This window comes from Neovison vison, chromosome 3 (assembly GCF_020171115.1).
Source record: "Neovison vison isolate M4711 chromosome 3, ASM_NN_V1, whole genome shotgun sequence".
Lineage (NCBI taxonomy): Eukaryota > Metazoa > Chordata > Mammalia > Carnivora > Mustelidae > Neogale > Neogale vison.
In genome coordinates, this window is record NC_058093.1 from 104,340,339 (window position 1) to 104,355,540 (window position 15,202).

Consider the following 15,202-nt stretch of genomic DNA (forward strand, 5'->3'; position numbering starts at 1 on the left):
CCCACCGAGCAGAGAATCCAATGCGGGCCAATCTCAGGACCCTGAGATCATGACCTGAGCCAAAGGCAGAGGCTTAACCCACTGAGCCACCCAGGCGCCCCGAATTTTGCTTTTGATTTTACTTTAATTTTGCTCTTAATCTTCATCAAAAAGACCTTCCTATTTTGTGTTTCTTGAGTAAAAGGAATTTGTTTTTTTCTTTTCTCTCTCCAAAAATATAAATTGCTTTATTGTTTGTTCAACTTATATAAGTGATACTTCCTTATTTTTTTAAAATTCCAGCATACCAATACTTATGTGGCAGGGAAGATAACCATAATCACAAAAAATGTTCTCTCAGGTAGAGACTAGTAAATTGCGCTCAGGCCATTCTGACCCCTGTGATTTCCCCAAACGTGGGAAACTCAACTGGGTTCAAGGTTTCCCCTGTTTAAAAAAAAAAAAGAAAGAAAGAAAAGGAAAAAACTCCAACATGCCAAAAAATATAGAGAAAAATCATGACCCAACATGATTATTTTTAAAAATTATGGGGGTTGGGGGTTGGTGCCTGGGTGACTCAGTTGGCTAAGTGTCTGGCTCTTGATTTTGTCTCAGGTAATGATTTCAGGGACCTGAGATGGACCCCAACTTTGGGCTCTGCTAGATGTGGAGCCTGCTTAAAATTCTTTCTCACCCTCGCCCCTCCCCCCCAATTGGTACTTACTATTCAAGATTTTGCCTTGTATATCCTCACAGAGAGATATGCGTGTATATATATATTTATTTCTTTTAAAAATTATTTCACACTTTTTATTGCTTATTTTTATCACTTAATGTGTCATAGGCACTCTCTTTTATGTTGAAAAAATCTAGTCATTTATGAGGGTAAATCTTTAAACAGATAAATCCTTTTATCCTAAACTGTAGATTTAACTTGATGATTCTTCCTTTTAACCTGTCACTTTCCTGCCTCTGGAGTTGCAGTCATTGCTAAACCTATCTGACTCCTTGCCAGCACTGGAATGGTTGTAAAGATAAATAATAAATGCAATTTTAAGTTTTTTGGAGTAAGGACATTTAAACAAAAGATTATTCAACCATGATTTTTATGTGTTTGAATAATAAAATTTACCTGCATTGTGTTTCTTCATTCCTGGCTTATCTTTATCTTCATTTATCTATGAATAATCTACCCAAGAGGAAGACTGTCAGTGAAAATGCGATAAAGGATTTAGCTGGTCAGGGCTATGTAGCATTTTGCTGTGATAAATTTACTTGAATTTGAATGATGTAAATTGTCTCGACATTTGTTTAAAGATCTGAATTTGATGTATTGTTATGCCTTGTTTTTTAGAATTATGAAATAAATCACTTCTAAATCTAAAATAATCTAAAATCACTTCTCTATTAAATATAAATCTTAGTGTCATATTAATGATTATTTGGATAAATTGGTTATTAGGGAAGGGAGAAAAGAAGAAAGTAAAACCAGAGATGTGTACCGTAATAGACATGGCTACTGAAATTTTCAGAACCTTTCCTCTTACAGTCTTAGATACCCTTGTTTCCAGTTAGAAAGTCCTAAGCACCCTTAGGAAGTTAAAATGTACAGAAAATGTTTTTGAAATTCTTTTTCTTGAAATTTCTCAAGAATGAAGTAATTACTTCCTCTTAACTTTGTTTTAATATAAAAGATATTCAGGTTCTTAGTACTACACTTTATTTGCATTATTTCTTTCAGACTTGTTAAAATCAAAGTCAATACATTTCTGATTATTGTTTTTAAAAATACACCTAATAACATAGATTTTTTCTTCTTTTTCAACAAGCTTAAATTTTTTTCTTGCTTAATATTTATAAAAATAGTAAATGATTTGGTAATTTGTTCCACTATAGAATGACATCCTAATATTAATACCAAATTATAGATGTATTTATTAATGTTAATATCACATGCAAATTACTTTATAGAAGTTTTAGTGTTTTGATATTTTGATCATATGTGACCTTGAGAAATATGCACAATTATACCTGCATCTTAATTCTTCATATGCATAATTATACCTGCATCTTAATTCTTCATTTTGTATATGCATTATTAAAATGAGAAACTGTTCAATAAGTTATTTGCTTTTATTTTTTTTTAAGATTTTGTTTTATTTGTCAGAGAGAGAGAGAGAGAATGAGCACAGGCAGATAGAGTGGCAGAGAGAGAAGCAGGCTCCCTACTGATCAAGGAGCCCGATGTGGGACTCTATCCCAGTATGCTGGGATCATGACCTGACTGGAAGGCAGCTGCTTAACCAACTTAGCCACCCAGGCATCCCACAGTAGGTTATTTTATAAAACAAATATGCATTACTTGATGAATAGTGGGCTAAAATTCCAATATGAGAAGCCTCAAGTAACTCTCCCAGTTCTTTTTTAATTCTTTTTTAATACGGAATTTCGTGAATCTGCCTTTGAATAAGAAGCCATCAGCAGGGGGCCTCCTGGGTGGCTCAGTGGGTTAAGCCTGTGCCTTCTGCCCAGGTCCTGATCTCAGGGTCCTCGGAACCAGCCCCGCATCAGGCTCTCCTCAGCGGGGACCCTGCTTCCTCCTCTCTCTCTGCCTGCCTCTCTGCCTACTTGTGATCTCTCTATCAAGTAAATAAATAAAAACTTTCCCAAAAAAAGTCATCAGCAGGGATAAAGTTGTATTTAATGGTACTGTTTTAATGATCTTGCAGTTTCCAAAAGACTTAAGCTTCTCTAGGGTTGTTTTGATAATACATCACAAGCTTACTGTGATGACCTGATGCATATCTACCAAAATATTCTCATGGTTTTAGCAGTCGTTGAGTTATTCTGTTAAATTATTGGACAATTCTAGAGTTCTTGTCCTTCTTAGAATTTTAATTGGTGGTATGTAGATAGAAAGATTTCTCCTTAAAGTTTCCATGTAAGTTTGTTTTCTCAGCAGTAATAAATAAGTTTCCTTTATTTTTTTCCCCAGTATATCTACTCTTTGAATTGCTTTCACACTTCTTCAGTTGTCATATAAAATCTAAGAAGAAAGCAAAAGAATGTTCACATGCAACAGAAAAATAAAGTGCCATGGTCAGAAAATATACTTACCACATTGCAAACACACTGATGAAATGTGGTATTTTTTTCTCTGAAATTTCCACATTCAACAGGAAACATAGACAGCAAGCTTGAGTGGGTGGGTCTCTGAGGTTAAAGCTGTTAATAAAACATTTGAAATTTAGTTTTAAATGCAGAACATTTCTAACCATGTTTAGTTTATTAACAACAGTAAAGTGTTCTGATGCTCTATACTGGGTGAGTATAACTAGATTTTTTTCTTCCTTCAAATGGTTTTTTCCCTGTCTTTGAAAATGAAAGTAGTTGATATACCTATGATTATGAACTCCTACAGTTTACGTTTAGTAGTCTAATATATGAGAATGAATAGCTTATTATCTTCAATAATTGGCTAACAGAAGAGCAGTAAATGCTAAGGTTTCTTTTAGTAATCTTCAGTTTAAAAATCAAATGCATGAAATTATATACTTTTTTTTTCCATTTTATTATGACTAAAGGAATATGCACAGCAATATTAGGATGTTGGGCTAAATGGTGTCCTGATTGTCTTCAAGTAGGAATTCATGAAAAATGAAATCTGAACCAGTGCCCTGTTTTTTGAATCAATAGCATTACAGCTCTTTTAGGAAACGTATGTTCTTAAATTAAGGAGATGTCATTCAGCCAAACTGTAAAAGATTTTGGCAATGAATACCCAAAATGATGGGGCACTTGTGTGCTTTGGATTCTTAAGTAATTTAAGATACTTGTGGTTTAATAAAATTAATAGACTGAAACATTGCACTGAAAATTTAAATAACTCATAAATAATAAAATGTAGGAGATAGGAAAGGATCTAGGGTCATATGCTATACTGGTAAATTTAGATATTTAGGCATAAATACATGCTTTGTCTCGTGGAAGGTCAAAAACTAGTATGCTCTACTTATTATTTTAATGTTTCCAACTATGTCTACAAATTTTAATCAGTATTCTTAGTAAGTGTTACTGTGCTTTTTTAGTCCAGTCTATTTCTATGTGCTTCAGTGAATTTTATTAATGAAATATAAAACTATCAGCTTACAAGATGATTTATTTCGTGTTTTTATGTAAGCCACACAATTCCTTATATTAACCTTCATATTAACTCTGTGTGTCAAAAAGTAGATGTCATGAATTTTGGCCACTATCAGAATTTGAATTTTTTTTTTAATATTCTGCAAAGGTCCATATCTTTTCTGAAAAGACTACTTAGTTCTCATCTTTATCACTGTGGTAGCTGACAATATATAAATAGGTAATAAAACGTAGTCTTCTACTCCCTACCACAAAACAGAATGTTAACCTTCTAAATGTTTTTTTTAAAAAAAAACAAAACAGTCTACTAGCTTACTACTATATATAATATGTAAAAAATTATAATATACATGATTATCATTTTCATCCTGTCCTCTGTTTTTAAGGTAGAGGATCAGGGTGTAGATTTAAGGATATAGGAGATAATATGCTAGCAGTTGTTTAATACATCACAAGATGACCTAAGTTTCTGAAACTCTGGAGTAGGCAATATTTATAGTATTACTATCTGAGATAACTTGGTAGCCAACTACTCCTTTGCTTTTTTCCTTTATTCTTTTCTCTGTTCTCTCTTTTACCCTTGGCATGTCTTTCCTTCCTTATTCATACAAAGCAGATTTAATTTCTTAGGAAGTTATGGTGTAAACAGCCACTAAATGCATTAAATTTCTTTTAAGTAAACTATGTTTACTCATCTAGAATATGATCTATCAAGACAAATTCTAAGATTTGGTTTATAGTTGGGGGTATAAATATAAAAATTTTTACATATCAAATTATTTCTGCAGATCCCCAAGTAAGCCCTTGGCACGGAAATTAATGGATTGGGAAGTAGTAAGCAGAAATTCAATATCTGATGACAGGTTAGAAACACAGAGCCTTCCATCACGATCTCCACCTGGAACTCCTAATCAGTAAGTACAGACTTAACTGTAGACTTGCCTGAAGATCAAAATATATAAATCTTTACATTCAAATATCTTAGTCAAATATGATTTTTGTTGCTCTAGAGCATTATTTCCTCATAGCCTGCAGCTTACTGCATGAGTGGCATGGAAAAGTCTCATCGAATGAGGGATTAGAACATTTGAACACAGATGTTCACCTTCCTGTAGAGTATGGGTCTCTACCCAATAAATCGAGATCTATTAGTAGAATTAAAATCTGGAAGTGTGTTTGTTACTGATGTAATCCTTTTTCATGTGGCTCTTCAGAATTCCTAGGGAAGTATATGTATTGTTTGAAAATGCAAAGTGATTGTGGATCTTACCTAACCTCCTATCCCAGCTGTTCCTCTACTTTTGTTCTGGAAAATGGGTTTCCAACATAAGTTCCCACAAGCTTAGCCATATTTGCGCTAAGAAACCTGTATTATTCACCAGTTACTGTTTGTATACTTCATTCTAGTATTTCTAACAAAAACTGTATGTGTTGGTATAGATAATAAGATAATCAATTTGTACTGGCTAAGATGTTAATTTTATAATGAATTAATAAATGTATTATGTGTAATATATGTATGTAATTACATAATGATAAATAGATGTCAGTGTATTCATAGAATTTGTTCACCCAAAAGGTTGGAATGCAAAATATTTAAGTTTTGGTATGGAATATAATATTTGAAGTTGTCTAACTTTGGAAATATTTTAAACACATTAATATCCAATAAATGTGTACTATATTCTACTTTTTTAAAAAGATTTTATTTATTTATTTTAGAGAACACAAGCAGGGAGAAGCGGAAGGAGAGGGATAAGTAGACTCAGTGCTAAGCACAGAGCCTGATGTGAGGCTTGATCCCATGACTGACCCTGAGATCACAGCCTAAGCTGAAGTCAAGAGCTGGACACCCAACCAGCTGACCCACCCACCCCTATACTAAATTCTAAAATTTGTGTCACCAGTGGGTGTTTTTCAGCCTAAGAATAAACTTTTACCATAACACAAGTAAGTTTGGTTAGAGAACATTACCTCATACCTTTGTGTTTTCCTAGCTGCTAAGCTGCTAAAAAAGGTAGACTCACAAGTTCTTCTCTTACCAGTTGCAGATTGCTAAATCACCTTTCTTTATAAAATACTGCATATAATAATGAATAATGTTTTTCTGAAAATAAATATATTGGAAAAAAAATACTGCATATATATTCAAAGGCTAATCAACTATTTGAAGAAAATCCAGAACCATCTTTTTTGGTCCATTTTCTAGCCAACCATTTCTCCATTTGTTACTAGTTACCTAAATAATTAGATACTATTAATACTATTAATACTAATACTATTAATACTAAATAATTAGAGCAGATTACAGAACACAGAGGAAAGATGAGTGAGTGAGTTAATTAGCAGTAGCTCTGATTAAACTTCCTAGGTAAAGAAACAATTTTAGATATGATCTGAAAAGGTTTTTTTTCTCAATTCTGAAGAGACAGTATAGTGTGATGGTTAAACGCATGGACCCTGGAATCACTGAAAGTTTGAACTTTGAGTAAGTTAATTAATCTCTTTGTCCCATTTTCCTCATCTACAAATTATAAAAACTGTCTTTCTTCTAGTATTTTTACAAGGATTAAATGAAGTGATATATGTAAAATGCTTAGAACATTGCCTAGCACATAATAAGCATTCAAATGTCATAATTAAGGATAGTAATGAAAATTAAAATTCATGTGACTGTCACTTATGAGGATAGAAATATGTTATTTATTTTTAGGAATCTTAAAAAGTCCCATAAATAAAAAACTTCTGTAAGGATTTTAAAAAGAACACAGACCAGAGATATATCTGAATTATTTATTCTCTCCCTTTATTTTATAAAGGCATACCGTGGAGCTACTGCAGGTTTGGTTCCAGACCACTGCAATGAAGCAAGTCACTGAATCTTTTTGTTTCTTAGTACATACAGAAGTTATATTTACACTCAACTGTATTCCATTAAATGTGCAATGGCAATATGAAAAATCAGTGTGTATACTTTAATTAAAAGCAATTTATGACTAAAAAATGCTAACCATCATCTAAGCTTTCAGTGAGTCATAATCACTGATCACAGATTACTTCAACAAAAACAGTAAAGTCTGAAATAATGGAAGAATTACCAAAATGTGACAGAGACACAAAATGAACAAATGCTGTTGAAGAAATTGCACCCAATAGACTTGCTCCATGAAGTTACTGCAAACCTTCATGAATACTTTTTTTTTTTTTTTTTTAAGAAGAAGAGGTGCACCTGGGTGGTTCAGTCAGTTGGGTGTCTGATTCTTGATTTTGGCCCAGGTCATGATACTGGAGTTGTAAGATCAAGCCCTGCATCAGGCTCTGCACTCTGCAAGGGGTCTGCTTGAGATTCTTTCCCTCTGCCCCTCCCCTGTCAGTGCACTCTTTCTCATTCTCTCTCTCTCTCTCTCTCTAAAAGAAATGAATGTTTAAAAAGAAGAAGAGGCAGTAAAGCAAAGTGCAATGAAATGAGGTGTAAATGCTGATTAAGACACTTAAGTTGTAGTGACTAAAGCCTTTAGACATTAAGGTTGGTAGCCATAATAGATGGAACATGTAAAACCCTTGTGGTCGATCACTGACTTTAGCTGAGATCCTAGACTTCCTATGTGGTATTATTTCTGTTGACATCATACCATCTTTGTCAGAGATTTTGCTTAATCATTGTGGTTAGTGTTAAAACGTATACCCACTTTCTAATGTAATCATATAAGTAAAAAACTGGAAAAAGTCGAATTAAAGCACATTTTCACTCAATTTTTCTTTCTCTTTATGTAGTCGAAATTCTGCATTCACACAAGAGGGAACCCGGTTACGACCATCTTCAGTTGGTCATTTGGTAGACCATGTTGTTCATACTTCCCCAAGTGAAGTATTTGTGAATCACAGATCTCCATCTTCAACCCAAGCTAATAGCATCGTTCTGGAATCATCACCGTAAGATGTTTTTCATTTAGCTTCCTTCTTATAAATAATAATGCCCCAGATTGTTTCATTTGAAATAATCTGGGAAATTAGGGTATTTGTTACAAACATTTCTTTATGCGGTGTTTTAAAATTTTTGTGTATTTGCAGATGTGCATATTTGTTCTTGAGAGTTCTTTGTATTCCCCCCTCCCCCCCAAAAAAACCCTCTTATTATTTTGTTGACTTAGTATGTTCTTAAACCTTTATTTTCTACAGATAATGTAGCACTATGGTCAGGCAGTGAAATATTAAAGGTAGAGTTTTCTTAGTATTTTTCATTCACCATAAGAATGAATAGACAATTTGGGAAAACTTAAGTCGCAAAGGAGAGCTAAGTAAGATGACAGTCATACTGAAATAAGTTGTAGAGAATATGCACAAATCTTATTTAGAATTTATTCCTATTTCATATTACATACTGGTATATAAATTCAACTTCATAATTCAGTATTTATACCCCATCAGTATAATGTATAATATGCTTACCTTCACAATAACATGCAGTATCTTGATTTGATTTATTCATTTATATAATGCAGTTAGTCCATCCATATGTAAGTAAAAACAGTGTGAGAATTAGGGGGAAAAAGTAAAATTCCTTATAAGGCACATAGAGAAGTAAAAAGATTAATTTTTGAGAAGGAAGGGGTGTAGGATATATATCAGGGCTGAAGAAAGAGGGGGTTTGAGAGTGATGGTGGAAGAGTAGATGGACTGATTGATTAGCAAAGCAGGTAGGTATAGCTGCTCCAGAACACATGACAAGATATAGAGGAGGTGTGGTTGTCCTCACTATAGGGCCAGCCAAGGAAGACTGGCTAAGCTATTAAGACAAGTGGAATTTTAGTCATAGTAACATACCTTGGTAAAACATTTTGATTGTGTGTGTATAGTAAAAAGAATGAAGGAATAGGACGGATACACATTACACAGTGACACGTGGGGAATGAGTTGACAGGAGGTAAGGCTGGTAGAAATTTAATTTCTCTTTTAAAGATGTATTTATGGGCGCCTGGGTGGCTCAGTGGTTAAGCCGCTGCCTTCGGCTCAGGTCATGATCTCAGAGTCCTGGGATCAAGTCCTGCATGGGGCTCTCTGCTCAGCAGGGAGCCTGCTTCCCTCTCTCTCTCTCTGTCTACTTGTAATTTCTCTCTGTCAAATAAATAAATAAAATCTTTTTTAAAAAAATAAATAAAATAAAGATGTATTTATTTGTCAGAGCACTTGTGCACTTGCAACCAGGGTGGCAGGTAGAGGGAGGAGCAGGCTTCCCACTGAGCAGGGAGCCGCAAGTGGGACTCTATCCCAGGGCCCTGGGATCATGATCTGAGTCAAAGGCAGACATTTAACTGACTGAGCCACCCAGGCATCCCTAATTTTTGATTACCTTAAAAATTATCATTGTATATTTTGATTTTTAATAATCATGTATTTTCTAATTCTGAAACTTTAAAAAGTATAGTAACTAAGCACATGATTGAGATGTTAATTGATTAAACTTAAAAATGATATACTTTCTGCACATAGAAATAAAGCATATAGAGGAATCTCAAAAGCCCATCTTACTGCAGAATAAAACAGTATAACTCCCAGGACCTAACAGAATTATCTCAGTCCATTTTTTGAAGAGCCCTTTTCATACAGACACACGTACACGTACACATATACATACATATACAATTGAGTATCTCCATGTGTACATTTTATAGGTTCGTCAATCATAAAAACCTTGTTCTGGCTTCCTGACTTTAAATGGAGGTACAAGTTCAGAACAGATAGGCATTATCTTGCTTCCCCATCCTGACCCACAAGAATTTCAGATGCTTGGACCTTTCTCATCAGACATGTATGAGGCTTATGTGTTTGTATTCAGTTTTGAATCTCTTAATGCTGCATTTAAAATTCAGCCAGTTTTCACCGTAAGAATAATGAGAGAGGTCTGAAAAGATAGCTTAATGGTAAACAAATAAATTAGTTGCTTATGATCAGCTTCAGAAATTATCTGTTTAAGACAACTCAATGAAATAGAGAAGACATGTAATCCCCATTTTGTAGATGAGAAAAACCACACTTAATAGCACTTGTCCCAATTTACAGAACTGAAATTCACGTCTTCCCTACCTGAGCCAACCAGCAGAACTCTCTGTCTTAGACAAGGCTTTTTTGGTTGGTTGGTTGGTTGCTTTGCTGGCTGATATTTGTAATCCAGAGAAAATATTTTACAACTTGGAATCCGTAGGTTTTAGTTTTGGCCAAATGTGGAAAGAATCTGGACAATGTGTTCGATGAAGCTCAGAGCATTTCAATATGTATTGAAAGATATCTTGAGATCATCTCACCATTCTCTGTTTTTTGAGTGAGTACAGGGCCTTTGAGGTGAAACCTGGGTCCAGACTTTAGTCACTGGGTAAGGCCACCTGCTTTACAAGGTGAAAACACTATTAACTCAGGGGTACATTTATTATGGAAACAAATAAAAAGTTGTTTATACTGCTTAGTATAAAGTTACCATTTTTAGGCAGGGGTGATTGAGACTACAGTCTACCATTTCCTTCCTTTCTTTAAATGTTTCAAAGAAAATCAGACTGTTTTAGTTTGTGATTTTCTGAAAAGAACAATAACCTTCAATTAATTTGAAAATACTTAACAGGTGTTTATTTTAGTAAATTCACAGCACAAATGTTAATATTCTCCCATTAATATGTAGCAGGGAAGCTTGGACGTTTCTACAAAATCATCACAAAGCATGTCAGTTGAGTGGTTAAGATTTTATTTATTTTCATATGAGTTGTTAAAGACAGCAACAGAGGGCTGCTTTGACTGCAGAATAAGCTGCTTTCACTGCTGCTGTTGAAGCATTCATGAGGAAATTTAACGCTGACTGGACTCAAATAAATCAAAGTTTTTGCCTACCTGGCTTCATTGACAGTTTTAACAAATCTTTTGCTGCTATGTTACAGTATTTTGCTCTGCTGACAACAAGGTGCACTTTAATATTTTCATTGTTTGCTCTTCACGTAACATTTCTTAAAATGTCAAAGTTGGGGGCGCCTGGGTGGCTCAGTGGGTTAAGCCGCTGCCTTCGGCTCGGGTCATGATCTCAGGGTCCTGGGACCGAGTCCCGCGTCAGGCTCTCTGCTCAGCGGGGAGCCTGCTTCCTCCTCTCTCTCTGCCTGCCTCTCTGCCTACTTGTGATCTCTCTCTGTCAAATAAATAAATAAAACCTTTAAAAAAAAAAGTCAAAGTTGAAGGTAAGTTATTTGTATTGAAAAATTGCAATATGAGAGTTGGGCATTGGAACACTTTTAGAATTATAGTCCCATCTCCCCATCTCTTTTCTTAATGTCAAAAAGTTAACATAGATAGTAATTTGCCCACAAAATTTTTCACGTGGGTAAATTGTGAACAACATGTTTCAAACTTCAGTCCCATTCAGACCTCTCCCCCCCATCATTTTAGGCAAATTATTGGTTTTAAGTATATTAAAACCATTGAGTTAGAAATATGTTCTCAATTAAAGTAAAAATGCATGTTATTAGAGCACAGATCTCTTCTGGTCTTGCATTCTCTCCATTTAAATAGAAGTCGTTTTTGTTAGAACTTAAAATACAGAGCAGTGTTAACCACTTAAGACCAAATGGCATGACAGAAGGTCGTCCTGTTCTGGGTGTGCTCTGGTAAGTTCTGTGGAGGCCTCAGATACTGTCAGGAGGGCTGCTTAGCTTTTGTATATCTTATATATGGGCTTCTGAGAAGCATTTTATTTGGAGGAGAGTCTACTGCTACATAAAGTTTGGAAACCTCTGATTTGAAATAACTTTGCTACTGCCTTTTATAGTTGTTTTGTTTAAGGTGTAACTATAGCATCATGTTCAGAGCAAAGCTCTGGATTCAGGCTGGGTTTAAGACTTGGTTCCACCAGTTCTAATTATGTGACCTTGGGTGAGTCATTTTATCTTTGTAAGCCTCAATTTCCTCACCTGTGAAAAAACAGGATGAGAATATCTGTTTACTTTGAACAGTAAATTAGATGTATAATAGTTAAGCAGAGAAAAAGTGCTTAGTAGATGTTAACTATAATATATAATTCTAGTTAGTTTGGGGGGATATACTGGCAGCCTTTAAGAATATTATCAGCCATTTATCTGTCTACATGTTTGAAATGTGGATGTCTGCTTGAATACAGTGAGGAATTCTCCAAATTCTTAGCTTTATCCTTAGACCTAATCACAAGAGACTCTTTACAGATTTCATAATCCTGAAGTATCAAATCCATTTCCCTGAACCATTTTTGCCTGGACCGTCCCTTTCTAGTCTCGTGAGTCACCGCAGCTTTGGCCTCACTTCATCAGTTCCTTTCACTTAGTCTTTAAAGGTTTGCCTTCACTTTGCTCCTCTGAGGTACTACCACTGAAAACTTTATGTCCTCACTCAGCTTAACCTAATTCCCATGCCAACCTTGATCAAGTCTAGCAACATATATTTGACCCTTGAAAAACATGGGAATTAGGGACACCAACCCCTATATAGTTGAAAATTCACATATAACTTTTGACTCCCCAGAAACTTAACTGCTAATAACCTGTTGTTGGCCAGAGCGTTACTGAGAATATACACAGTTGATTGACACATATTTTATATGTTACATGTAATATGATACCATAGTCTTACAATAAAGTAAGCTAGAGAAAAAAATGTTAACAAAATTTACAGTACTGTAGTGTAAAAAATCCATGTGTATGTGAATTGGTGCATCTCAAACCGTGTTGTTCAAGGGTCATCTGTATTATGTATTCTGCAAATACCAGACCATTCGAGGACAAGGAAATAAAAGAACCAAAGGAGGTGTTATGGGAGGAGATGATTGAGCTCTGGGGACTCAGGGGGCAGACTGTATTTAACACTGTACTTGTGGTAACAAGACAATTACATAGGTCACTGGACTGCTGTCGCTGCAGTATACCTAACCTGCTGTCTACCTCTGGCACATGTCTCTAGTACTCACTTTTGTGAGCTAAGTCAGGGACTTGGAGTTTGGTTGAAACCAAGTATCTCAGGTCTGGGACCTTGTTTCTGAAATAGATTCCTACTGATACGGTAATATGTCATTTTCAATTCTATTCTCATATTTATCGTATCCCTGAGAGTTTATATGCACTGTTTAAATTGCCTTGAGCATTAATTAATAACCAGTTTTCAGTGGTGTTTACTTTTAAATACTGTGATTGTCACTATAAATTAGCCAGCATGTCAGGAAGCCTGAATTCTGAATCAGAATTTTATCTGCATCTTTCATGGTATAAGTAAAGTATAGTAGTAGGGTTACTCCCCAGTGAGAACTTGGATAGCACTCGGGACTATAGTTGAATGAGACATGAGTTCCTAGTATGCATCTTCGAACATTAGAATCTTAAAATGAGCCATCAGTCCTGGCAAGTTTGTATTAGCTTATACCAAGAATATGGATTTTGTTTGTTTTCTAGTCTTTTTTAAATTAAACTTTTTATGCTTCTGTGAGTGGTATGTATATACAGTTGAATCTTCAGCATTGTTTCTTTTATTCACAATTTGTAGGGCTTACCTTGCCACTTTTTCTTTTTTATAAGTAACAAAATAATCCATTTATGATTATACTTCTTTCTATACGCTCCTTGTAACAGATCTTTTCTAGCTCCCGTCTTTTTTCTTTTCTCGCTCCCATCTTCAAAGCCAAAGGATTACCTCCACTTGTGTGAGATGTCAGCCAGAGCTCTGATGCACACTTTTTTCTTTGGTTCCCATCTCCCTAGTCCTGTCTGAACTATCTGATAGATGCTGGCTTTCTCTTTAAGTCATAGATCCCTTCTCTCAGAGGAATTATTTCTTTATTTCTTTTTTTTTTCTTTTTCCAGGGGAGTTATTTCTGATGTGGCTGTGTTCCACTATGCTGCCTGGTTATTCTTCCAAAGTATATAATATCTCTGTATTCTTTTATAATTAGCAATTGTGGGGGGTTTTATTTTTTGCCTAGAAACGGTATTTTTTTTTAGAATTGGTCTATTTTATGAAATTATTTTAAATGGATTTTAATTTATAATTCATGGTCTACCTATGAAAGTCATCTTCCTAGGTAATTGAATAAGTAATAAATTAACTATACTCATGATTTCTAAATTAGATATGAAGTAGGAAGTTATTTGTTATGATCAATTGAATTAATACACTTGGACTATGTCTTAAAATGTAATTGATGACCTTTGTTCAAAATAAGAATTTCAGGGGGCACCTGGGTGGCTCAGTGGGTTTAAGCCTCTACCTTCAGCTCGGGTCATGATCTCAGGGTCCTGTGATTGAGCCCCCCGCATCTCTGCTCAGCCGGAAGCCTGCTTCCCTCTCTCTCTCTCTGCCTGTGTCTCTGCCTACTTGTGATCTCTGTCAATTAAGTAAATAAAATCTTTTTTTTTTAAACTAAGAATTTCAGGATTCTGTGCCTACATCCTTGATTACTTTGATAGACTGTTAGAGACACAAGTAGATATATAGCTATATATAGATCGACTTTGGTTATTGGACATGGAGACATAAAAAGGGCAAATAGTTACTGGGATTACTGGGAAAGCACATAATTAGTTTGTAAAAGCTCCCAGACCTATCTGTTCCTCTGCAGCAGTCTGACATCTGGAGAGCCTGACCATCAGGCTCTGAGAAGTTATTCTAACACCAGAGTTACTTAAAACAATGAGAGAAAGCAGATAGCCCTTTTCCTGAAGTCTGAAATTACAGTGTTTTCCTGAGTTCTGTCTTGACTAATCCTTGCTGGGCATGCTGCTTTCGCTCACCTTTTCTTTAGAACTTGGCTTAAATCCCAGCTCAAGCCTGTGTGCTTGGCTCTCTTCCTTTCTCTGTTTTCCTGTGGACTTTGAATTTAAAGGAGAGGTTCAACTCAAATACCTACTGGAATCTCAGAAGTAACCCTGGGTGGGATTTATGTGGACTGGGATGCTCATGGCCCATCTAAAGGCAACAGCTGATTCTTGGCTTTGACCAGTGATAATGCAGTTTCGTTTTTTCCAGAGCTTCCAGATTTTCCATTCTGGAAATCCAGATACATATGTAAGTTTTTAAATGTAGCCAATTA

The 15,202-nt window shown here is 35.1% G+C and overlaps 1 protein-coding gene and 1 pseudogene across 3 annotated transcripts in view; both read left to right on the plus strand.

Moving 5' to 3' along the window:
* The window catches only part of PTPN4 (protein tyrosine phosphatase non-receptor type 4), a 209,411-nt gene that overhangs the window by 160,685 nt on the left and 33,524 nt on the right, over positions 1-15,202 (plus strand). For all 3 annotated transcript variants that reach the window (XM_044242627.1, XM_044242626.1, XM_044242628.1), the window contains 2 exons: positions 4,911-5,036; positions 7,897-8,055. In XM_044242627.1, coding sequence (XP_044098562.1) covers positions 4,911-5,036; positions 7,897-8,055 — 285 coding nt within the window. The remainder of the gene's footprint in view (positions 1-4,910; positions 5,037-7,896; positions 8,056-15,202) is intronic.
* LOC122903670 lies at positions 290-416 on the plus strand (annotated as a pseudogene).